Here is a 26,766-nt window from a genome sequence, read left to right as displayed (position 1 = left end):
ACTTAAAATTATATATAGCATGTGTAAAATACATTTTTATTTTATATAATTAAAATCTGTAACACTATTATCGTAAATATACAAATTATTTTTTTATTCGAAATCATGATAAAATAATTATGTTTTAAAAAGCAACTTTTTATATAGTTTCTGCCGTGCAATAGTTATTAGTTATTATAGTTTAGACAAAGACGATATTTTCTTTCAAAAGTTGTTATAATATACAAAAATAAGTAAATAAATATGTGTGTATTTTTTATATTTTGCTTAACTATCAAAATTAATTGTCGTAAACATCAATTGTATACGTAATTATAATATAGACATCTGTATTTGTACAAATAATTTTAAAATAATCCCTTTACTGCATATTGAAGTGTTAAAAATATAGATTTTTTTGTATTTATAATATTTTTTATTTTATATTTTTATGTGTTTCAATGGACATTTTATTTCTGTCATCAACTTTTTATTATAGAATTTTAGATCAATGTAGTAATATTTTTCATAAATATGAAAATACGTTAAGATAATAAATGCATTATATTTTTAGAATAATGAGAGAAAAATCAAATTTATTTAATTTTAAAATATAAATATATTTCAGATAAAAATATTTTTAAAAGTTCATAACTTATTTAAAATGTTTTGGTGCTCACAACAAGAAAACAAACGAAAATTCATGTTTTATATGGATAATTCAAAGATTATATATATATATATATATATATATATATATATATATATATATATACCAAAATTTCCAATAATACTAATAAATATATTAAAAGGTAAACAATAAAAACTCACATGAGATCCATAATGTTTGATATTTTTTTGTCAATGGTTGTTATCTTATCTGTCATATTGCTTTCTACACATTAAGAAATGTGTGGGTTTGTTGTTAATAAAACATTATTCTAATAAGTGTAAATTGATTAATAACTTTTAATATTTCAATATTATTTTACATTCACCATAAAATTTTGTCGATCAAAAAAGAATTCATCATAATAAAATTTTGCATTTTGTAATACATAAAACGTGCCACTATACAAAATGAACAAAATAAATGATAAAAACATAATGAAAAGGTATAAAAGATTATGTTTCGGTAGAGTTGTGATCCCTAACTCAAAACATTCAAAGTTGTCTGCTTTATCCTCTATGTTACGTTGTTCTCTTCTCCTTGTTCTAGTTGTGGGGATGATGCCTGCAAAAGCACTCGACGCTCAAGTAAATGAGTTTGCGTAATAATGTTGTAATAAAGATTAGTCAATTAAAGTCCACGTGTCTTCTTCGTCAGATATATTTATAAATATTATAATGAGTTTATCATTAGGTCTGACTCATTAATTAGTTGACTGGATGACCATACAGATGGTAAAAATTGAAAAAACATACAAATTTAAGTATCCAAAATAAAAGAAGGTAATAGAAAGTGAATTAAAAATATACATTTTAAAAAATAAAAGTTAATTAAACATAAACAATATTTTTTGTATAATACGACATAGACATCTGAATATTATTTTTTTAAAATGAACATGCACTTGAAAACCCAACAAGACCAAAACAAATTTTGGATATAACTAATATCAAATATAACGTTTAAGTATTTCATTATTATTATTAAACAGTTTAAGAACTTACAACTAATCTTATAGGGAAGTAAAATTTATAACTTTAAACCATCTAATTTAACAGGGATTTGAAGCATCTAGCTCAACATCAAAGCATTTCATTGAAACATTTATCCTTTTATTATTTATTTTACTATTAAAACCGATCTTGGTAAATTAGGGCACCACTATAGATATATGCAATCTTCTTATGACATGTTTTCAATCTACCTATAGTTTGACAAAAGAGATGCCTGACCTAATCACAATAATTTTCCAGGTTTCCTACTATCATCTTGAAAGGGACATAAATTCGATTCTAACACTCAAAATGATAGCACGTTTTAGAATGGTAAAAAACGACTACAACATGGAGGAGAATTCATAACATGTTACTTTGATTGTGAACAGAAAACTCCTAACACTTTTTTTTTTCCTTTTCATTTTCTAACTAATAAACCAGATAAAAAAAACACATGTTTGTATAATTCCTCTATTTTATTTTGTTCCGTCCAAACACGATATTAGGCTTGTGCACATGGTAAAATAGGTGCGTCATAAAAAGTGTTTGTTGCTCTTTATAAGTGTAAAAGATAAGCAGCAACGTGAACCATATTCCTCACATGCTCCAACTTATTCATTTTGTCAGTTGACTTAATTATAGCATCTTCTTTTTCCTTGAAATTCCGTCATCAACTTTGTTTTCATTATTTAAAATAGTATTATGCCAAACCTGTTGCATGGCATCTGACATCAGTGCAGTACACCCAATTAAAACTCTGGCTTTTGGAGGACCTTAAATTCACCCCGACCTTACATTAGTCCAAGGAGCTGCGTACCAAAAATATTCTTCTTGCTAGGAATTTAAGCATGAAGTTAACTTAAGAAAAAATAAAAATAGTATAATATAAAGAAGAAAATTAATATTGTTTTAAAATTTTGAGTTAGAGACGATGATAATATCTTATGTCTTAGAATAATGTTTTTTATTACGTACGGTTGTGTCTTATTTTAATAACCCCTTGTCTTTGGTGTTGGTTGAGATGCCAGGAATCATATCTTATATTCATACTGGGGCATTGGATTCTATCTAAATCCCACCATATTATCCGCATAAATAAATGAAGAATATTTCTATAAGCTAAGAGAAAAACAAATATTACACATATATAGCCTTTTTCCATTTAGTGTCAGAATAATTTGAAATCTCCCGATGTTAGTAAGTTGTTGAGCTAAATGACTAGTTTCATGAAATTGCCAATTTTCATGACTATGAGGAAATAGTTTTTTGAAGTGAACTCTTTGCTCTATTCACCATCATGGCTTTAGTTGTTTTGAAAATTTATTATAGCTAGCAATTTGATGAATATAATAATAAACACAGGAGTGATTGACTGTGACAAAATCTCCATATTCATACCAGAAATTAGTTTTTTAAGACTACGTAAGACCTAGCTCGTCATTTGTCGGAAGATATAATTTGAAACTCTGCATGTTGCTAATCCAAGTTATTGAATATTAATGGATAGATAGAATTTGTATAAGCTAAATGGTCATTGAAAAACATAGGCCACAGCTGTCTTTACACCAGACATTTGATGCTACAGGCCAAAGTAGTAAAAACAAATATGTACGCATGCAGATTAACTTTATAGTTTTGATGAAGAATAATTTGGCATTAATTATAATTCATATCAGATTTTATCTGTTGATGTCGTATATACTGTCTACTGACACGATAGTGTCCTTTTATGAACGGAATAGGACATAAAATTTGAAATCGTCAACGTTTGGTTTGTGAAATTGAAGCTTCGCACTCTATTGTATCATATGCAACCCTGGCTAATTTACGTATCAGTATTATCTTATCCACATGTGTTGTGTTGGCATTACCCAAGATTTCTACATTAACTTTAATTTATTTGTAAAATAAGCTGACCGAAACGGTTTTTTTTATAGTCTGGCACATCCAATCTCGTCCAGTAGGTCAGTTTGGTCAGCCCAATATCATCAAAAATTTTAAATATATTGAACTCACCTCACTTATGACAACACTTTAAACTCAACAGGATAGTTCGACAGTTTAACATAGTTAAAAAAAACTTAAATGTAAAGAATTTATTATCTTTAACTACAACACTCATGCTAACTCGACAATCAAAGACATTAATAATGTTATATTAAAAAAGTGATAAATTATTCAAATACAATTTGACATGAGTGTTTTGAGCGTGAGAGAACCAACTCGAAAAACCTGCAACTCGACTGACCAACTCGAAAAACATGCACATGATCTTATGTGTGTGGATCAGCCCGACCCAACCTGTTTCTTACATACCGAAATCAAATCAGATTTAAACAAGTCGATTGCCCATTCTGTTACTCCTAATTCCGTTCTTTCATTTTCCATAATTTTGAAGAAGACATTTCGTGTAGTATTCATATCATTCGTGACCAATAGAAATCTCTTTGTTAATTACAAGTGTTTATTTTTGTTTTATTGTAGCAAAACTTTTATCAAGTTTTGGATTAATTTTAAAATATTAAAATAAAAAATATTAATAAAATGCAAAATAAATTTTGTAAAAAAAGTGTTTATAAAAATAATTAAATTTTATGAATTTTTTATTGATTAAATTGCCTTTTATTATGAATTATTATTTAAATTTTAAATAATATTTATTAATAAATTAAAATTAAAAATAATTTTCTAATTATGAGTAGTTATTTGAATTTTAAAAAAATTATTAAAACAAATTAAAGAAAATTGTGTACATTATAAAAAGGTTTAATCATTTTCAAGTTCCTAATTTTGCTAAGAAGTCTGAGTTACGTTCTCAATTATTTTTTTTTCAATTGGATCTCTATTTTTGAAAAATTAAAGCAATTAGGTCTTTGCCATTAGTTTCGTAAAGGAGGGACCATGTGTTAGTTTCAGTTTTTTTATTTATTTTGTAATTACTTTTATTTTTTATTTACTTTTATTTATTTAAAAAAATAAATTTTAAAAATGTCATGTGTCAAACTGATATTGTGCCACGTGGCAATGATAGTGTGACATGACACTGACAGTGCCACGTATCATTGTCAGGCCACGTGTCATTGCATAGTCTCAATTTGGTCCCTGTATCTTTATTGAGTCTCAAGTTGAACCTTCTATTTTTATTTTGTCTCAATTTAGTCCTAATTTTAAAAATTAAACAATTTTGTCCTTCCCCAAATTCAAACAAAATTTAAATTGTATATAAATTTTAACAAATACTTTTATGAAAATTAATATTTATATTAAATATTTTTAACAAGATTAAGTTTAATTATATTTATATTTACTTAATTATATAAATGTTAATCATGTTATTTAAATATACCTATAAGGGTTTAAAAAAAGATTGACTTAACATGTTGGTGTGAATTTTCGTGGAGAAAGTTTTCATGGAAGATCATGAAAGAATAAATCACCTTTAATTACTATTTTCACGAAAAAAAATTCCAATTTTTTATTAAAAAAAGTAAAATTTCACATCAATAATTTGTTCAATGAGCTAAATCATTTCGAAAATTCCCATATGTCTATGTTTCCTTTTAACTCTTATAGTTATATTTAAATAACATAATTAACATTTATATAATTAATTAAATAAAAATATAAACAAATTTAATCTTGTTAAAATATTTAATAAAAATATCATTTATAATAAAAATATTTGTTAAGATTTATATACAATTTAAATTTTGTTTGAATTTGGAGAGATACAAAATTGTTTAATTTTTAAAATTAAGACTAAATTGAGATAAAATAAAAATAGAATGACCAAATTGAGACAAAATAAAAATACAAAGACCAAATTGAGACAAAATAAAAAATACAAGGATCAAACTGAAACTAATGCAATGACATGTGGTCTGACAGTGGCACATGGCACTGTTAGTGCCAAGTCACAATGTCATTGTCACGTGACACAATATCAGTTTGACACGTGCCATTTTTAAATTTTATTTTTTAAGAAAAATTAAAAATAATTAAAAAATTGAAAAAAACCAAAAACTGACACGTAGCACTTCCTTTAACGGCGGTGTTAGTACGGAACTAACGACAATGATCTAATTGCTTTAATTTTTCGAAAATAAAGACCCAATTGAAAAAAAAATATAATAACTAAGAACCTAATTGAGACTTCTTAGCAAGATTAGGGACCTCGAAAATGATTAAACTCATTAAAAAAAGTCAATCCCTTGTATTAATATTATAAAGATATAGGTATTTTTAATGGAACATGAGAACTTTTCTTGTCATTCAGCATCTAATAATATTTGAGGAAATAATTTACCACATGTTCCCATTCAAAGCATCTTTATAGACCAAATTTGCAAAAATCTCATTAAGAGTAAAAAATTTATAATTTTATTTGCGTAACTAAATTACACAATTTCAAATTTGAATTTTAAACAAATTTATGTCTTTTCTAATTTTATTATGTTTCTGTCTTGATTTTAATCTAGACGTTATCAGTTTAAAGATCTATACAATACTGCAATATTAGATAACTAATTATCGATTATTATTATTGATGTTCATATGAATTAATTTTTTATTTCAAATAGTATAGTTAATTTTTTTTATAGATCAATGATATTTATAGTTCAATATTAATATACTTTTTTTTTGACAAATATTGAAAGAGAATTTTTTTTTATATATGTGAACTATACTTTTTTAATTAAAATGTACCTTAATTGATTTATCAACATGTTTCTAGTGGCATTTTTTAAGAACTTATACATGTTTTACTTTTTCTAATGGTTTGTTTTAAAAACACAATAACACAAACTAAGATTACTTTTATAAATGACCATTGAAGAAAATTTTCAACTAATATTAATAAAAATATATAATAACTAATGTCGTAAAAATAACCCAATAAATAAGAATTTAAAAATCATGATAAAAATTAATTTAAAATAATATTAATTAATGGTATTTGACAATATTTATTAATATCAATTAAACTTTTTTTTACTAATTTTAACCGAAAGATAACTGTAAATAAAATAATGAACTAAAAAATCAAACCAATCAAGCATATTAACTCGAAAAGTCCTAACTTCTAAAAAATTATAATTCAATCTCTCTAACATTTCAATAACCATAAACCATGTTTATATGATATACTTCCGAAAGCGTTCTTGCACTCAAGACCGGCATAAAAATATTTCAAACCAAAACTTATTTAGTCAAATACCATTTTAATTCCATCATCTATAAGATTTTTTGTTTTAACAATTAACAATGCAATAAGTTCCCATATTTTCAAATAAATTGAAGTAAATAGATTAACTTCTTTTACCTGAAGTTTGCTTAAAATCCAAAACAAAAACATTAGAACTTCAAAAATAAAATTACTTATAAACTTTTAATTCTAAGAACAACAAAAGTAAAAATTAAAAGAAGTTATCCAAGTATTTGAAAGATTAAAAGTTATCGAGTTTTAAAATAAAATACAAAATAAAATTGAACTTATTCTACAAAAATCAATCATTTGGATATGTTTCTTGTTTTGCTACCATCCACATGATAGGATATAATTGTGAGAGAGATGCAAAATAAAATTATAAGTAAAGAGAGAACTAAAAGAGAAAGAACAAGAAAAAAATAGGTCAAATTAATAATTAGAATACTATCTAATTAAAAATTATAAAATTATAGAATTATTTAACTTGAAAGCAAGTCAACAAATGAATATAAAAAAAGGACAAAAAAATACTATTAAGGCCTTTATTGATTACTTAAATAGATAAAGAAAAGTTTATATTAATATATTTTTTAAATAAACTAAAAACAAAACATAATGTACTATTAATAATTGTGTTATATTGGTATGATATGATGTTTGAACATTGTTATAGATTTATTGGTTGAATAAATATTTGCTATATGATGATCTACAAATGAAATGAGACTTTAATTAGTATTATAATTATGATTAATGTTGTCAAAATAGCTTATTCGGTCCCACTCAACTCGATTTATTATGGGTTGGTCATTTAGTGAGACAATTAAACTCGGCTCATTTATTAGTGATTCAAAAACATTTGAATTTGGTCTAACCCACTACGTCATTTGCTCACTTAACTTTTTTTCACCATCTTCTTCTAGGATTCTTATAATAGATTATTTTAATCCATCAAATTAAAACAATAATAATTGAATCAATTGATATAAAAAAATGTTTTGTATAGACAGAACAAGGGTTTGAGTTGCAATATTTTTGGTTTTATTGAATAATTAGTTAATTTCATTTTAATTAAAAAAAAATAGGTAGGTTGGTAAGCCAACCCAAGTAAACCGAATTCTTAATGAGCGATGTCAAAATTGGCTTACATCAAAATTTCACACTTTTTTATTAACCCAACTCCAATTGTGATGGGTTAAGTTGACTCATAAATTTCAACTCATTTTATTTTATGATTAGGTTGTTACATAATAAATTTAAGGAATTTAAGTATTTAAAATGAACTCTATCCATAATTTAAAACATACAATAATTAACAACTGTCACAAAAATATAAATTTTTAATCATCAATATATTAATTTTCAGCAGAAAGAATATGAAAATAAAAAAATTTTAAAGAAAAAAGTTATGAGTTAAACCAAAATGATAACTAAAATTTCGTACAAAATACAATATGTTTCACAATAAAGCAGACCCATAAATAAAAGTTAATACAAAATAAGATGAATGATATAATGAAAATTTAAAATTAATTGTAAAGTGTTATAAAAACTGATTATCCATAAATAAAAGTTAATACAAAATAAGATGAATGATATAATGAAAATTTAAAATTAATTGTAAAGTGTTATAAAAACTGATTATAAATATAATGTAGAGTGTTTCATCCTACACCTCCAACATCTCATCCTGCACCTCTAAAAATCCATTTTTAACCTTCTAACATTTCATTTTTATCCTACACCTCCAATTTTTTCAAAAATTTCAATTTTAACTTTAAAAAATATCTTTTCATTTTCTTCTTTTTCTTATTAAAAACACTCTACACCACCTTAATAATAATTAAATTTAAAATTCAAATATTATTTAATATAATTTTATATTTTAATAATTATTAAAATATGATTTATATTATAATATTAGTTATATTAAAAGTATAAAAATAAAATAATAAAAATAAAAATAATAACAATAAATAAAAAATTATATTAAATAAAATATTTAATATATTTAAATATATTAAATTATATTAAAATACTAAAATAAATTAAATAATTATTAAAATTTAAATAAAAGACAAAATTTTAAAAATAATTATTTATTTAAAATCAAATAAAATTATATTAAATAAAATATTTAAATACATTTAAATTATATTAAAATATTAAATTAAATTAAATAATTATTAAAATTTAAATAAAAGATAAATTTCTAAAAACAATTATTCATCAGATGAATATCCGTAATATTACTCATCGGATATCTATATCCGATTAACATATTTTCTCAAAATTTTATTTTTTTAAAACTTTAATAATTATTGAATTGAATTTAATATTTTAATATAATTTAATATATTTAAATACATGATTATAAATATTTTTTTTATTATTATTAATTTTATTTTTATTATTTTATTTATAAATTTTTAATATAATTATTATTATAATATAAATCATATTTTAATAATTATTAAAATATAAAATTATATTAAATAATATTTAAATTTTAAATTAAATTAAATTATTATTAAGGTGGTGCATAAGAAAGAAAAGAAAATGAAAAAATATTTATTAAAATTGAAAATGAAAATTTAAAAAAAGTGAAAAGTGTAGGATGAGATGTTAGAAGATTAAAAATATAATTCGTAGGGATGCAGATAATATCTTGGAGGTGTAGGATGAAACAAGCATAAAAAAACGTGTTATTCCTGTATATGATCGCAGTATGAAAACCGGCCCGATTGTGGTCCAAATTAAAACATCGTATCAATATGATTTGGATTGATCAGTTTATTAAAAAGTACAAGATTAACATAACTTTGAGAAATTCAATTTAAATTAATTAATAAAATATAATTATAATTAAATAATTAAATAAATTTTAAATTTAAGGTTGTGATAGATTAAAAAGTGAAAATGAGAGTGTAAAAAAGACAGAGAAGGAAAAATAAAAGAGTTTAATCTAAATTATTTTATCTTTAGTTGAAATGTCAAACTTAATTGAATTAAATAATTGTTAAATATTAAACTTTTTAATCTTTAGTAAAAATTAATTTTTTTTTCTTAAAATTTTGGTTCAATTTAAATTTTTAATTTTATAAATATTGAAATTTAGTCTTTTAATAAAATGTTGTTTTTTTAACAAAATTTTATTAAGTTCAGTTAACCTGATATATTTCATATGTTTATTCTTAATTAATACATTTTTGTTCTAATATTAACTGAAATAACAAGTAAAATAAATATAATAAAAATTAATTAGAAAAACTAAATCTATACACTTATACAAATTAATAATTAAATTTCACTAAAGTTTTGAAAATAAATTAATTTAAATTGAATTAAATCCACTTATCTATTCATCGCATTAAATAATAATCATAGTTTGGATTTTACTATGATTAACTAAATAATTCAGTATAATATCATTAAATGGTAAATATTTAAAAAAATAAAGATTAAATATATTTCTCTGTGATTAAAATAATATTTTTTGACGAATGAAGTCCTGGGTTGACATTTGTTTTCCATTAGATGATAAATAACCAAAGCTAACTTCCCCATTCCCAAACCTACTCCCTTCTTCTTGGCAGCCAAAACTCAACGCTGACGGTGTTTACAAAGAAACCCTTGAAATCGACAACTAAACCCTCGTAAATTTCAAATCTCTGATACCACATTTCCATTTAAATTTATACTGTAACCAGAAACAAGCTTCTGTTAGCTTCTTATAAAAATGGTTTTGAAGTCAATAGTTGCATCAGCGAGCGATCTAAGTGTAGTGAGTGTTGCTGGGAACGCTCCGCTCGAATTCAAGAATCGGGTTTTTGGCGGCCGAGTCACCAGCCTCGGATTTCGTTTTAACAGAGGGAGATGGAAGGGGAATGAAAGGTTTGACTTTAAGGTTCGTGCTGCTGTGGAGGTGGGAGTGGGGAGTTCAAAGAGTAAGGCTTTGCAGGGAAATTCTGGATTGGATGTGGTTTCAGAGGGAGAGTTAACGGTAAAGGGGTTTGCGGGGTTGCGGAAGACCAAACTCGTCTGCACAATTGGTCCTGCTTGCAGCTCTTTGGAGGAACTTGAGAATTTGGCCTCAGGAGGCATGAATGTTGCCAGGCTCAACATGTGCCATGGCACCAGGGAGTGGCACCGTGATGTGATTAGGAAGATCAAGAAGTTGAATGAGGAGAAAGGGTTCTGTGTTTCTGTGATGATTGACACTGAAGGTAGTCAGATTCATGTAGTTGATCATGGAGCCTCATCCTCGGTTAAAGTAGAAGTATGCTATTTTTTCTTTTGTTTAACATTCACTTGTTATATGTTAAAAAAATAGTATATATTAATGGGGGTAACAATTACCACGAGTTAGCTCTTGGGATTGAGTTAACCCAAACCCAAATTATAATATATTGCTAGAGCCCATCCCAGGGGCTGTTGTTGGCCCTATCAGACCCCTCGTTGGATTGTTATCGTATCATTCATAGATGTTCAGCCTTGCAAACTATCTAGTACTCAGTGTGAGAGAGTGTTAGAGATCTCACCTTCACTTGTGACATGGTAAAGTAACATAATATGTAGATATGGAGCAAGTTTTCCTTCACGAGCTGTCTTTTGGGTTTAAGTTAGTAGACCTAGATCCAAATTTAGAAGATTATGTTTATATTCTTTTGTGAAAGGCTTTTTTGTGATAGATTGTCCTATATGATCACACTTACTAGATTTAACTGATTTGGAGACATGCACTTTTGTGTATTGTTTTTGTTTCCATCTCAGGAAGGTTCAATTTGGCATTTTACTGCTGAGCATTTTGAGGGTTCTCGCCCATTCACAGTACAGACAAACTATACAGGTTTTTCTGAAGGTGATGTCTTGCTTAACGAATGAAGAACCAACTCTTCCTTTTCTTTCACAATGTATTTATGCATTTAAGTACTGAGCTTAGTTAATGTCTATCAGATATTGAAGTTGGTGATGAACTTGTTATTGATGGTGGAATGGCTTGCTTTGAAGTCGTTGAAAAGAAAGGAAATGATTTGCATTGTAAGTGCATTGATGCTGGTCTTTTCCTTCCTGGAGCCAAATTTAGTTTCTGGAGAGATGGAAAGCTTGTGAGGAGGAATTACAAGCTCCCCACTCTATCAACAAAGGTATGCATATTCCGGTTTTTTCTTCCCCTGCTCATTTAACGAAGATCACGGAGGATAAATTTAGCACTCTGCAGTTATTTCTTTACATATATGGCGTTGATTTTCTGAAAGCATTCCTAGGCTAACAATGTCAACAGTTGTCAAAACTCATGTTTAATATTTTCTTTTGTAAATTGGTGAAATGATATATTAATTACCTCTAGAATCAGTGCTTACATTTTTCAATATATGGATAGATTGTACAGTATATTGATCCTTCCAAAGTCCCAAGTTTGCTCCTCAAAACCCATTCCGAAGATCTGGAAGAACTGGCTGGATTGATGTTTCTTCAACAACCATATATGCAATAATTTCATTAAATTCTCGGACAATACAATAAACCTTTCTGTTTTACAATGTAGAGAAACTACCTTTTTCTGAACTGAACAAATCGTATTCATACTTTACTAAAAACTAATAATGACTTTGTCTCTTCGAACCTCTTTATTTTTTTTTGTATTTTTCTTTGAATAATTATAATTATTAATTGAAAATATTACCCTTTTATGTTTTTTTCTCTCTTAAGTTTGAATTGTTTACATCCACAGGATTGGGCTGACATTGACCTCGGTATAGCTGAGGGTGTTGATTTTTTTGCCTTATCCTTTGTCAATCACGCTGATTCTGTTAAGGATCTAAAGAACTACCTCTCCACGAAGTCAACCAAGTAAGTAAGCACACGTTCAAAAAGGAATAGTTATATGGTTTAGCAATATAGCGTAATCGTTAATTCCTCTAAAAGGATGTCAATATTATTTTTTAGTACAAAATGACGTACCAGTGGCTAGGAGTATACTAAGTATCGCAAGCATTCTACTGCAGTGTCACTATGTCTATTTTATTTTCCTCGTTTTCCCTTTGAAGTCCTATAAGAACGCTCGTGTCTGGCACTTGCACTACAATGCAACCCCCAATCATTTTCACCTAGTGGTGTCATATTTTCGTCTTCAAGAGGGTTATTCAGTTCTATTTCCTAGGGTAAATTGCAGCTATTGTGGTCGAAAATGGCATAGGCTGAGCTATTAAATTTAGTGTCCAGCTTCCTCTGCCATCGCTGTCTGTCTGATAATACTGTTGGTAACAGCATAGTTATTCGATAATTAACCAAATCCACCTGTTTAAGCTACAACATTATTTTCTTCCATGGATTTATTTCAAAGTTATTTTAGCTAAGTTATATATAATTGTTTCAGATCCATTAAAGTTTTGTCGAAGATAGAAAGCTTAGAATCTCTTCATAAACTTGAGGAAATAGTGCGAGCTTCTGATGGAATCATGGTGGCTCGGGGTGATCTTGGGGTCGAAATACCACTTGAACAGATTCCTACAGTCCAAGAGGATATAATTTACGTATGCAGACAACTAAACAAGCCAGTGATTGTAGCTTCTCAGCTTCTTGAGTCAATGGTCGAGTATCCAACCCCAACACGTGCAGAGGTAAAATCAATCTTTTTCCAGGATGATTATTATGAGCTTGGTTGAATAAACAATATCTTAGATTGAGAAGACATGTTACTAGGAAACTAAGACAGAATTCCATTCTATGATGATATGTTTCCAGTTCGGTATTGGATTTCTGTTCTTACCTCACAAATATTTGCTTTTATTTAATAGGTAGCAGATGTTTCTGAAGCAGTTCGACAGTATGCTGATGCTTTGATGTTGTCTGGTGAATCAGCTATTGGGTCATATGGGCGTAAAGCTTTGGCAGTCTTGGATATGACTAGCAGTAGAATGGAATCATGGAATCGGGAGGAGAACAAGCAGAATCTTCTCAACCATCACCAACTTGGAGCAGAATTGCCAGAATGCATCACTGAGCAAATATGTGATTGTGCCGTTGAAATGGGTACTTCATATTCTTCTTGTCACTTGATTCTATTATGTATTCTGCGCAGCGGTTAGAGTCTAATAATCATAATAAAAAATAAAAAATTACCCATTTGTTCTGCAGCCAACAACCTTGGTGTGGATGCCATCTTTGTGTACACGAAGCATGGACACATGGCATCACTTCTATCACGCAACCGCCCAAATCCTCCTATCTTTGCCTTCACCGACGATGAAAGTACCCGCATGGCTCTGAATCTGTTATGGGGGGTTGTACCCCTTCTGGTTGATTTATCAGATGATGCTGAATCTAACATCTCAAAGTCCGTCCAACTTATGGAATCCAAAGGATTGATCAGACAAGGAGATATTGTTCTAGTGGTCTCGGATATTGCTCACACACGATCCTCTCCTGTGGCTCTCCAATCAATTCAGGTGAAGACTATTGCCTAAAACGCAAGGTTGCAAAATATTGAGGGACACGTGTCCATTTATTTTCTAGGCTTGGATAGTATTGTATTATTGGTTTCTTGTCCTCATGTAAAACAAAGTTCATAAATTCTTATCTGTAGAACTCTAGCTAGTTCTGAAACCCTTTTCAAAAGATGCTTGTGAATTACACTTCGTGAATTGCCCATTATAATTAACTAAGAAAATTGCACTATTATATCGAATTATATTTGATTGATCAACTTTGTTTGATTATGATGAACTTACAGAGTACTACATTGGCAAGCTTCTTTGCTTACACGCGAATCCAATACTTAGTTTCGTCTTTCCATGATATTCTTACGAAAGGGATCTCCCCAATTGTCTCTCCCTTGCTATTAGAGTTGAAAATAGTAGTAGGTAAATGGTAGTTACACAGTTAGTTAGTGGATAATTAAAAAGATAAGATTATCGAAGTGAAGTTCAAAAATGGCATTCCCTCTATTATGATTATAGGTAGTTTATTGAGAACGTAAATTAGAATTTAGTTTCTATTCAAATATCTTAATCAACTAAAACTTATTGTTATATAATTTTTAAGATATTCATTATTTACTATAAAATTTAGTAAAAGTTTTCCCATTTCGAAATGTCTCATCCATTCCAAAACTTATATGCTACCAAAATAAAATGAAAAAAGAGTAAGATGTTATATATATAGACACGATTTGAGATTAAATGAAAGAAAAAAAAAATCCTTAAACTATTGGTATGTACACTATTTTCAGAATTAACCGATAATAACATTAAAGTTTATTTTTTAGAAAAGATACCTTTAATTTGATGTAGTGTATGTAAATCAAAATCATTTTCAATGAAATTAAATTTAAATGAGATTCTCTGAAAAAAAATGGAACTATACTCTTATGTTTTAATATATTAGATAAATAATTCAGAGAGTGACTCTTAATTAAAGGGTCTGTCAAGTATTATCTAAATTGATAAACAAAAGTCATTCCATCATTTCAAATAATTATTTTATCTTTATTTGTATACTTTATTATCTTTATCTCTTTGAATTTAAATTTTATTTCAAAATTGATTTTTATTATTTAAAGATTTAACTGACAACAAATATTTGTATTTAGATTAAAGTATAATAATATTAGTAGGTATACATGTGTATTTGAATTCTTGTGCATTATTTTACTATTGTTGATAAAGCTGATAAATACGTTTCTAAATTTACCGAAAAAAGACAAACTGGTTAACTGCGTATCATCACAAGCCAACCAAAATAGTTTGCCATATTTTCGTGGAAGGAACAAATTGATTGGAGTTTATGAGAATAAAAAATAAAATAAATAGTGAAGGAAATCTATTCGCGAAACAAAAATCATGATTATTTTGTCCATGTTGTCAGCAGCCTCTGACCGCAAATCTACGACTGGTTACTTCTTTCTCACCACAAACGCAGACCCACCCCCCGCTCACATTAGCCATCCTTAGTTCTATCACTCTAAACTGCGCTTGCCGGTGCAAGCTCCACTCTACTTCTTACTTCCTCTAGAAGAAGCCTTTTCACGTCTCTCTGCCACCAAACCCCTTTCATTCATTTGGGTTTGTCTGTCTTTTCAAATTTTGTGCCGTAGTTATGGCTTCTCTGAGACCTACCCTCTCTCAACTTTCCCTTTCGCAATATAATTTTCCCAGAAAATCTACGTGGAACAATCACCTACCATGCTATTTCCACAAAGGGATCGCAAAGCTGCATACTTTCACCTCTTCTAAGTCTTCCGCTTTCAGGGTCTGCTGTAGTTCCCAAGAGTCCAATAGCCAAAACAATGGCAAGTTTGATTTTGTTTTTTAAATTTTATTTTCAAGTCTCGTTTAATGATTGTTATTCGAAATTGTTATAATTCTAGTTTTAGTGAGAAATAATACAGAAGTTTACTAAAATTTCTTAGCTCTATTTGTTTGACTACTTGTATTTGTGATTTCCACTCTCTTTCCTTGGCAGATTACTAAAATAAAATTTAGATCTTTTTTCCCTTTTATGTATATTCATCTGATGTAGGATGAGTTCTTGTGCTTTCACCATGTCTGTGTGGCATTTTATCTGTTGGTTATCAAGAAAAACTGTTTGTTATTACGTTTTGGCCAGACAAGTAGATTTTATAATGAAGGGGTTCGGATTATAATCTACAACTGGTTAAAGAGAACATCAAAGTGACTAACTTTACCTTTTTGTCTCATCATCCTGCTTCTGTTGTGTTTTCAGGTGAAGAGCCTCCGGAGTCATTATTTATGAAGGAATTGAAGAGGAGAGGTATGACCCCTACATCATTGCTTGATGATTACAAACAAAGCAACTATGAACTTGATGAAGAGGTGTTCGTGAATGAGGAAGATAGAGGTTTCCCCAAAAGAAAATCTGTCTCAACCAATGTTGAGAGGAGTCTAGAAAATCAGAGAGAACGATCTATGGCCCTGAACAGTGAAGGTCTTGAGGTTGATTCATTGTTAACATTCCTTTTCCTTAAACAATTTATAAACAAGCAACTATGTTGTTTCTATGGTTTTGTTGGCAGTAGTTTGTCTTTGTTATCTGGTGTTGAACAAAAAAATACTAATTAAAATTTTTATATTGGTGAGAAGCAAGAAAGTGGAAATGGGGAGGGAGGACAAAGAAAACACAGGAAGGATGAACATTTCAAGAAGTACTGAAATTCAGCTATGAATAATGAATGTCAACTTACAACACTGGTTTCAACCTTATTCCCAAAACATTCTATACCTTTTAATCTTCTCTTGATGAACAATTATATAAATAGTAAGTCCAATTATATAAACTTTTGGCTTTGTTACCCAAATCAACAAACATGATCTGCTGATAAATTTTGAACACAGTGCCTTTTGAGACATCACATGTTTGGAAATTAAAATTCAAATGGCTTCTGCAGAGTGCATAGAATTAGTAAGAATTTTAAGTAATTTTCAAAATAAGATCGAATCTTATCAGTTTTGCAACAAATAACTCTCTTAAAGATGTAAGATTTCATAGCTAAATTCTAACGGCATGATTTATTATTATTATTATTATTTAAAGACTTAAGAAAATAATAGGTTGTTAAAGTTGAGTTTTTCATTTCTGAATCTTCATGTAGAAATACAGCTTCCATACTTCTTACTATGAATTTCAATGATTGCATTGGACTAATGGAATGTTTGCAGAGCTTATTTGTACTTATGTTATGATTCTGAATACTGTAAGTATTTCTAGTAAGAGATGCATTAGATACAATTATTCTAAACATACATAAGATATAATGTGTAAGATTAATATACAGATATTTAAAAAAATTATAAAACATAATAATTAATATTCTGCAAATCCAAATTAAAATGTTTTTATGCATTACTAAAACAAAATAGAATTTATTAACCATTTTCATCATGAATTATTTCTTTATCTGTTGACAAATAGAAATAGTATCAGTCTTATTTCTTTCTTGAAATCATTTGTGAAGAGAATAATTTCCATTTTTGCCCTACCAATGGACTATGCTTCTACTTGTATACTGTACATTCTTCAATGTTTCGTATGTAGCCGTATTCGAGTTTTATAGTTCTTCTAAAGTCTTATATACTTTATCGGTGAAATATTTAAGAATATGATATACTTACCAGATATGGATGTGGAAAATGAATTAAAGTATAGTGGTTCATGACTTGTGGCTTTCTCATAAGTTCTTTTTCACTTATTTTAATTAGCTTTGTAGAAAAGCTTATCAAAATAATCTGTTTTTAGCTTATTCTAGTACGTTTCACAATGAAGCTTAAAAATAAACTCTCATAGTAAAATCTTATTGAACAAGTATTTATTTAAATTGCTTAACTAAATACTCCCTAAATTTGAGTGTGAAATGGGCATTAGTAACTTAAAAAGAGCTTTCATGAGTACACTGTTCTAGCATTTATAACAGAATATGTATTAAAAAATTAACATGATGATCTCCATAATATGCAGAGTTCTTCTGTTAGACCATGTTAGGTCAGTTTAGATATTGACGCACTTTCTTTTGCATCGAATATTACTACATGAGAAGGTAGCGATTGCTGCACTGCGTAAATTATGTGGAGTCTTTTGGCCGACAGATATGAACAAACAAATCTATATATCCTATTAGAATGCATCTAAATCAGAATTAATAATGTTGTATTGAAGTGAGCTTTCTTGAATTTCCTTTTGGGGTGAAATCCCGTGAAATCACTTGTGTATTTATCCATTTCAGGGCTTAATACCTCGTGCTAAACTTCTCTTGACGATTGGAGGAACATTCTTCTTGGGATTTGGACCGTTGATCCTCATAATTGTTGCAACTTTTTCTGCTCTATACTTCGTAAGTACTTGGCCTGACAACAGATGTGATGAGTGCATTTTTTTATATATCACTTCATCAAATTGTATGTATATCAGTATCACGGCCATCTTATCTGTACAATGACAACATGATTTTTCTTTCATCTATTATCTTGTTTGTAATTGAAGCGAATAACGATTTGACGGACAAAAGAACATTGCCTAGTATATTGGCAAACTATGTCAATTTAGCACCTATAACTGTAAGCTATATTCTTAACTTCAATGTAAATAATTATAATTCATAGTAGAAACAGCCAATGATGTAACTGTCATATCTATGAATTTTGTCTGGTTAACTGAGAAAACTCCCAACCTGTGAGTACAACTGTTTTTGTACATTCAATTATTGGGAGCGGCCACTTCATTTCATAATGCTGAAGCTTTTGATGTTCGACACATCTATCTTCTAGTCTATCCTGTGGTTTTATATCTGATATTAGGCAACAAAGCTGAATACAACATGAATTCTTAGCTTGAAATGATTTATGTGTTCTTTTTGGCATTTTCTTCTTACACTTCAGGCATCACTTTATAGTGGATAAATAGGAGCTATGCATTTGAGATGGCTTTGAAATTGATCCTTACTTTACTGTTGCAGTATTTTGGACCAACATTTGTCCATGATGCAAGCAAGATGGCCGTATCACCTCCACAATATGTGGACCCTTACGCACTCCTAGAAGATGAAAGGATATCACAGATAGCACCCCGTCTAAACTAAAGGCAAGACTACACATACCTCTTAGGAATCTAGTTGCATATATCAAATTTCTGTTTTCTTAAGCCTCTGTTGATTTAGTGCCATTGTAAAATATCATCCAGGATCAACTTGCTGTTATCTATTTTCCTTTCATCATTGACTCAATTCTTTACATCCGCCTTTTCCATTTTACATACATCCTATGAATAATTAAAACTAAATAAAAGCTCCATCAGAAGAATCAAGCATTGCGTATAATTCTTTATTTTTCTGTTAATAAGTAAAATTCCTCACCTCTAGACGATATTATGATGAAATGAAAGCCACAAAAACTTGGGAAACGATGAATGTCTTGCACTTTCTTGAACATAAGAGAAAGAAGAAATCATCGAAAGTTGAAATGTTGGTTTAATAAAGTATGGAAAATCATGTAGCAGTTGTTACGTAAGCATTTATGTAAATACGCAGTGTATATATTATTGAACAAAGAAACTTAAGTATCATGTCTCTGATTAAGCGCAAAGATAGAAAGCTGGTTTACTTCAGCTTTTCGAGTAAAAAAACCATTTTTTAAAAATAAATAAACTTTATTATATAGTATGGAAATTAAATATACCTTTTTCGTTGGAGAATCTTCATACTAGTATGCTACATAGGAATAACATGAAACAGGAAAGAAACTTGAAGAATCAGACAATCAAATATATAAAAAATGTTAATGAAGTTTCTATAGTCTCTGAAAATATTTTCAGTTTCGGATTTTGCCTCTAATATTTGAAATACTTATTTTAGTTTTTGTATATGTTTTCCCAAAATACTAATATAGTTAAGTCTGCATAAAGGAAAACCTATCAGCTTTGGTGTAGTGACCATGTTTTAAAGAATAGAGACAAAAACTACTGTGAAAGCATTAATAATCCATTAGAAACTTTTATGGAGAACACTTGAAAGAAAATGATCCAAACAACTGATAAATAATCACCAAAGACACTGATACAAACAATGGTTCATCTCGAGATAAACCACGCATAGGATTTACTTGAAGGGCTTATAGGTTTTAAGGTCTATAACCATTCCTTGGATTGATCCAACTGCAGCAACAAGACTGACAATCAAGCAGAAGACATTTAGCATTTTGACCCCAATCCAGATCATAGAGAACTTGGGCACTTGTGCCTGAACCAGGTACATGTGTGTTGGAAAGTAGACGGTCAGGGGCCAGAAGGAAATAGCTCCAAGCAACCCCACAATGCTATTGAAGAATGGCAGAATCATAGCAATGAGTGCTGTGAGTATCACATACACTGTCCTCCATATCACCCTGAATGCATTCACTTTGTATGTTCCAACCAATGGAATGTCCACACCGTATTCTTTTGCCATGATTCTGCTTTGAGGCCAACGCCCTGCACACCAACTTTCCACAAGCAGATAAACTGGTTGGGAAAATACCTGTTTGTGCAGTGAAATTCAGGTGTTTTTCTTGTGTTTTTATTAATACATTGCTCAACACGAGTTAATTTGGTGATGAAAGAATTACCTGGTAGGCGCCCACTAAATGAACAACTATGAAGACATTACCAATATCAACAAGCCAATATGGTTCATAAAAACCAAATCCTGTTAAGAAGTTTCCAGGTGCCTTGTTGCCGAATGCTTGATAGCCTAGAATACCACATAGCATGTAAAAAAATGTGGTGATGGAGATTCCAGTCACGCTTGCCTTCTTCATGGCTCCATTTTCTGGTGGGCTTGATTTTAATGTGTCCTGTTGAAATCAAGTTTTATATAACAAAACAATCCTCGAAAGAACAGTATAAATTGAAATAAAACACCAAATTTGGCTAAGGTTGCTTGCCTGTATCTCAACCATTACTTGACTGAAGCTATATGCGAAAGCAATGTTTCCAATTGCTTGGAAAGTATACCATATCTTCTGCATTTCTGTCACGTCTTTTCCAACCTCCAGCCCCGTAAGACTAGTATCCACATGGCTTCCACCTTTTACGTTCAAAGTTATTTATTCATTCATTCATTCATGCGTGGCATAAGAAATGGTTATGTACATAATAAAATGTGTTGATTAAATGCAACGGAGAACCTGCAATTTTTGCTATGGAGAGACCAATGCCTATGGAAGAATAACCAAAAGACATAACAGCAGCAATGAAGGAGAGGCCTGAAAGATTATGGAAATCAGGGATTTGGCTTAAGAAAATCTCTGCCGCTCCAAAGATGCACATGTATGAGTAATTTGATATATGGCACTTAGCTTCGTGCCCATACTTGTGAAAGCAATTCGATCTTCCGATGGCCCTGCTTCGCAAACACCAGTCACATAATGTACAACCAAAACACATCCTTATTTCCTTTTTCACCACTTTAAAAACTAACTTAATTTAATTTAAAAACTATACTGCACTCATGAGTTAAAACTCATTTTGAAAAATCTAATATGAAATAGTTTCACTTACACCATGCTGATGGATGCAGTGATGGTGTATCCAATGCATGCTCCAACAAGATTTGAGAACTGAGCTAGTCCACATAAACGGTATTGCTTTCCTCCTGGACCCAAACAAGAACAACAATGTTTATAACTTTCAAAATCATTCTTATGCTCAATACTTCACACCATATTCTGCTAAATTACTCTCTCATCCAATACTGATATTCTTTTAATATATAGATAAATACTTACATAAATATTTGAAAAGATCAGAATTCTTTCCTTCATAAAAATAACAAGCTTATTACAAAAAATAACTATTGTTTTCTTTTTTTTATAAATACCTATGAGTAAATTTATCCATGCGATGGTTTTACCATATTGTTGAATAGTAAAAGTTGTCACATACTTAAATATTATCTTACAACTCACTTTAATAATTATTTGTTAGTATTTTAAATTTAAAAATGTTAAAATATTAATATTTTAGATTATAAATAAGATTTTTTTTATCAGTGGCAACATATCATCGACCAATTTTTAATTCAGAGTAGTTTTTACCTATTTTCCCTGTAATAATCTATATTATTATATAAAAGAGAATTTTCGTTTTCGTGTTCGTGTTCATATTTTACTTTGAATTTTATCTTTTTGAGCAACATCTTTTTAAAATTAAAATATTCTTTTACCAATTTTATCTTTTAAATAATTGATGTTTTTAATTTTAACCGTTACTTAATTAATTTTTAAATTTTAAAATCAAAATAAATGTCTGTAATAAAAACATTATCTATAAGATAAATAATTTTTTTTTGCAAAGTTATTTAAAAAATATATTTATAATTTTATTATTTGTTATTATCATAAAAAAGTTACTACACTCCACTAATATATAATAAAATACTTCATTTAGTACACAGATTCTTTTATTTCTATTTTATCTTTAGTTATATTTTCAAATTATAATATTTTAAATCTCACTGAACATCGTAATTATGTATTATACTTAACCGTAAGGAAAAATAATGATGAATATAAACATAAGTCTACTAACTGAAAAATAACTGGAGATATCTCTACTATTCAACAATATAGTTAAACTTTTTATTCGCATAGATACATAATTTATATTACTCGTTTAATACAGTTTTCATTCAAATTATAAAATATATACATCAAACATAGAGGTAATAATATATATAAGTAATTAAAATTAAGATTAATGTAAATATTAAATTTTTATCATCCGATAACATAAAAAGTATGAACATACTATACAATCATGTCTGTCTGTCCGCAAAATATAAAATCTGCATGCATGAAATTTATTTGAATTAAATTTTATCTTAGGTACACCTTGAACTAAAAAAAAGCTATTTCAATTTAAAAACATTTATTTATCAGAGTCGTATAGAGAAACAATACTTAACGTTTAAGAATAATAATGAACTCATTAAATAACGTCTGTTTGTTGTCTTTATTTTAAAATGTCAACGATAATATCATTAAAACAATATCTACTTACACATTTTACAGCTCAGCTAATATAATTTCATAAATTTTGTGTATTTTTTTTGAAACTGTTCTTTTACACTTAAGTAATAAGAAAACGCGTGAAGTAAAAAAAAAAAAAAAGTTGAATTTGGTCTCCGAAAATCAGAAGAAAAATGAAGAGTTGAAATTACCTAGAATAGTTTTGACCATGTTCATGTAGGTGCGGTTTCTGGTTCCATGAACAGGGTCAGGGTACCTGTAACAATTGCAGAGCAGAAAACAAGTGTAGAGAGTGATGAGGGAGAACAGCACCAGAATCACAGGCCCAGCAATCCAGCCCAATTGAGCCACGGCCCACGCTAGCGACAGCACCCCAGACCCAATAACAGCCGTCACGATGTGCGCAGATGCAGTCATCCATGTTCCTTCACGCCCGACACAACCATTACAAAATTAAAATCACATGAATAATTGATGAAATAAAAATAAATCATTTGATTTCATATGTAATAATGTTTTAGGAAGATAGATAGAATTACCTGTTCGTTTTATGCTACCATCGTCCTCATATTTAAAGTTATGGGACTCCATTTTCTTTCTTTCTCTCTATTCAGTCACTGATATGTTGTTCACTGAAAAATTGACCATATTAGTGGTATTATCTTCTTATTATAAGAATGGAGAATGAATAAGAGAAACACTATAAGCACAATCCTTATTTAAATTACTACTGACTGCCACCATATGGACCATAAATATGTGTTATTCTTTGTTTTACCTGAACTTATTTATTATATAAAATAAAATAATGAATAGATTATTCATTATTTACTATATTAAAATAATACTGTGATAAAATACTTAATTATAAGCAGTTAAACATGCTTTAAATTATACCTAAAATGTGAGCAGTTGCTTTGTTTATATTGGTGTTTTTTTTCAATCACCCAATTAGCTTTTTCTCTCTCTTTTCTTTTTATTTCACTATATTTTAATAATTTTTGTTTCTGTCTTATTTTGTAAAATTTATATCCTTGTAAATTCTATATTATAATTTTAAAACATTATAGGAAAATAATTTGTGTATGATTTTGAAATATTATTGAAAAACAAATCTGTACACAGAGTAAATAATCTTATTATATTTTGTTAAGAATTATCACAAGGATAAGAGAGACACTACAGCTGAGTATTATTTCAAATTCTACTTTTAAAATAGTAATAGTTAGTTTAATTGGTCAAAATTGATATTTAATTAATTACATTAATAATATTTATTATCTAATTTATAGATAAGTATAAAATATTTATTAAGTACTTAAATTATCCATGACCATCTTATTTCTTGTATATAAAAAAAAAACATTTCATGTTAATGAATAATTAAATAGTTCATACCAATACCATGGATTTACTTCATAACAGTTCATATCACACTATTCCTTTTTCTTCTTTCAACAGTTGAATCTTTTGAAAAAATATTATTTACATTTCCTTATCATTTTTAAAATTTAAGATAATACTTCTTATAGTCAATTGTATTCTTACTTTTCATTTAATATTTAATTGTTCTGCATTGTAACATAAAAGTGAAGAAAGGTAAAATACAAAGAAAAAAAACAATTAATTTGTTAAAATTAAAAATATTAGAATCAAGATTGATCTTTAATATTAGTTATCAAATGTAAATTAGTCTCTAATTAAAATTAAACACCAATAAAAATTGATAATTAACGTTAAACATTATTTTATATTATAATTCAAAAATTATTTATATTTTATATCTATAATAGAGATTATTTTTTATGATTATAATTTTTAGTTTATAAAACCATATATAACTTAATTAATATAGTTGATTAATTGTTTTGGTCTCTAAAATTAATGATTATTTAAACATTTTATTGTAGTGTTAATACAAAATTTAATATTCACTATAAAAATCTCATTAAATAATAATTAAATATAGAGACAAAAAATAATTAATTATTATATTAATTAAATTAAATATTTTTTAATAAATTAAAAATTATTAACATTTAAAATAGTATATATTATTAATAAAAAACTATAATTGATTTATGAATTAAAATTCAAATTAGTTTCTAGCTAACAAAATTTCAATTACTTAGTCTTTAACATTACTTACGAATGTTTAGAAATAAATTTCAAACTTAACAAACATATAAAGAATATCACATTTACACGCAATATAGTATTTAAAATTTACCTTTAAAAGAAGGACTTCGAACTCATATCTAATCAAAGAATTTTAGATTAAATAAATAACACAATGTCATTTTGTCTCGCATTAATTACTTTTAAACCAAAATATTTCCAACTAAAGACAAAAAAGATGGTACAAAAATTAGAAGAGTATTAATAAATAAATAATTAAGATATAAAATTATGATTTATTATTATTATCACCAGCTAATAAATAAGAAAATAAATATGATAGTGTTTAATGTGCTTAAAATTTAATTTTTTAAACACATTTAATTGTAAGCCTAATAGAAGTATAAATTTATTATTCACTGCATATAAAAAAAAGGTAAGGTTATGTATGGTTGGAGTTGACGATTATTTCTTATATAATAATAATTATAATTACTAATATATGTACAATTTTTAAATTTCCATTTCTCTGTAAAACATTATAAATACTAGAAAAGATTACACATAAATAAAACTGTCTTTTTTATAACATATATTGCGCACTATTGTGTACAATATCATATGTACTTACATATAATGATAATAATCAACTACACTTACACATAATATTTTAGGAATTAATAGAAGTCACGGGTGAACTAATTTAAATTAAAATATATATAAAGAGCTGTTAAAACGGGTAATTCGGCTCCATCCGGTCCGGCCCACACAGATTGGTTACTTAGTGAGTCAACCCAATTCGACTCACTTATTAGGTAGTTGAAAAAATTCGAACCCAGTTCGACCCACCACGGGTTGGTGGATTAAACGGGTTGGCTCACTAGCTCACTTAATTATAAATTTTTTTTATATCATAAATCCAAGCGTAATCAAATCACAAGCACAAAAGGTGAACAAATAAGTTTTTAATATTGATAATTTTTGTATCACTTGTCCATTTATAATATTAGACTCTTGAATAGATAAATCTATAATATTTTTTTTTCTCGTGAAACATTTTTTATGTCATTTACAATATAATTAAATAAATGTTAACTAATAATATTGAAACACAAAATAATAAATAATTAAATTAAATCATGTGGGTTGGTGAGTCAATTTGGCTCACCACGGATAAGTGAACTGGGTTGAAAACTAACCTGCATAAAAAAAAATTATAATTTTTTCAAACCCAATCCAACTCAAAACCCATAGTGAATCAAATTGACTCACGAGTTACAA

At 28.0% G+C, this 26,766-nt stretch overlaps 3 protein-coding genes and 1 long non-coding RNA gene across 5 annotated transcripts; 2 read left to right on the top strand and 2 right to left on the bottom strand.

Moving 5' to 3' along the window:
- Window positions 1-10,395: 10,395 nt before the first annotated feature.
- On the top strand, window positions 10,396-14,544 carry LOC108326664 (pyruvate kinase isozyme A, chloroplastic). Its single transcript, XM_017560273.2, has 7 exons — window positions 10,396-11,132; window positions 11,627-11,714; window positions 11,810-12,000; window positions 12,588-12,706; window positions 13,233-13,476; window positions 13,654-13,888; window positions 13,994-14,544. The coding sequence occupies exons 1-7, from the start codon at window positions 10,593-10,595 to the stop codon at window positions 14,320-14,322; spliced, it is 1,746 nt and encodes a 581-aa protein (XP_017415762.1). The 5' UTR covers window positions 10,396-10,592; the 3' UTR covers window positions 14,323-14,544.
- LOC128195764 (uncharacterized) lies at window positions 13,514-14,141 on the bottom strand. Of its 2 annotated transcripts, none has more exons than XR_008247603.1 (2): window positions 14,002-14,141; window positions 13,514-13,917 (listed from the first exon to the last, which is right to left on the bottom strand). It is a non-coding gene; the product is annotated as an uncharacterized LOC128195764 (long non-coding RNA). The 2 variants fall into 2 exon arrangements; XR_008247604.1 differs by having other exon boundaries at window positions 13,514-13,929; window positions 14,002-14,140.
- Window positions 14,545-15,707: 1,163 nt separating the features above from the next.
- On the top strand, window positions 15,708-19,589 carry LOC108324217 (uncharacterized). Its single transcript, XM_017557083.2, has 4 exons — window positions 15,708-16,145; window positions 16,580-16,809; window positions 18,594-18,701; window positions 19,323-19,589. Exons 1-4 carry the CDS (start codon window positions 15,953-15,955, stop codon window positions 19,443-19,445), a joined length of 654 nt encoding a protein of 217 aa, XP_017412572.1. The 5' UTR covers window positions 15,708-15,952; the 3' UTR covers window positions 19,446-19,589.
- An 870-nt stretch (window positions 19,590-20,459) lies between these two features.
- Window positions 20,460-23,993, bottom strand: LOC108325409 (amino acid permease 6). The gene is made up of 7 exons (XM_017558477.2): window positions 23,907-23,993; window positions 23,559-23,792; window positions 21,899-21,992; window positions 21,526-21,740; window positions 21,283-21,425; window positions 20,965-21,192; window positions 20,460-20,876 (listed from the first exon to the last, which is right to left on the bottom strand). The coding sequence occupies exons 1-7, from the start codon at window positions 23,956-23,958 to the stop codon at window positions 20,460-20,462; spliced, it is 1,383 nt and encodes a 460-aa protein (XP_017413966.2). The 5' UTR covers window positions 23,959-23,993.
- Window positions 23,994-26,766: the final 2,773 nt, after the last annotated feature.

This window comes from Vigna angularis, chromosome 3 (genome assembly GCF_016808095.1).
Source record: "Vigna angularis cultivar LongXiaoDou No.4 chromosome 3, ASM1680809v1, whole genome shotgun sequence".
Lineage (NCBI taxonomy): Eukaryota > Viridiplantae > Streptophyta > Magnoliopsida > Fabales > Fabaceae > Vigna > Vigna angularis.
The sequence above is the reverse complement of the archived record's forward strand: the minus strand, read 5'-3'. Positions and strand labels throughout refer to the sequence as shown.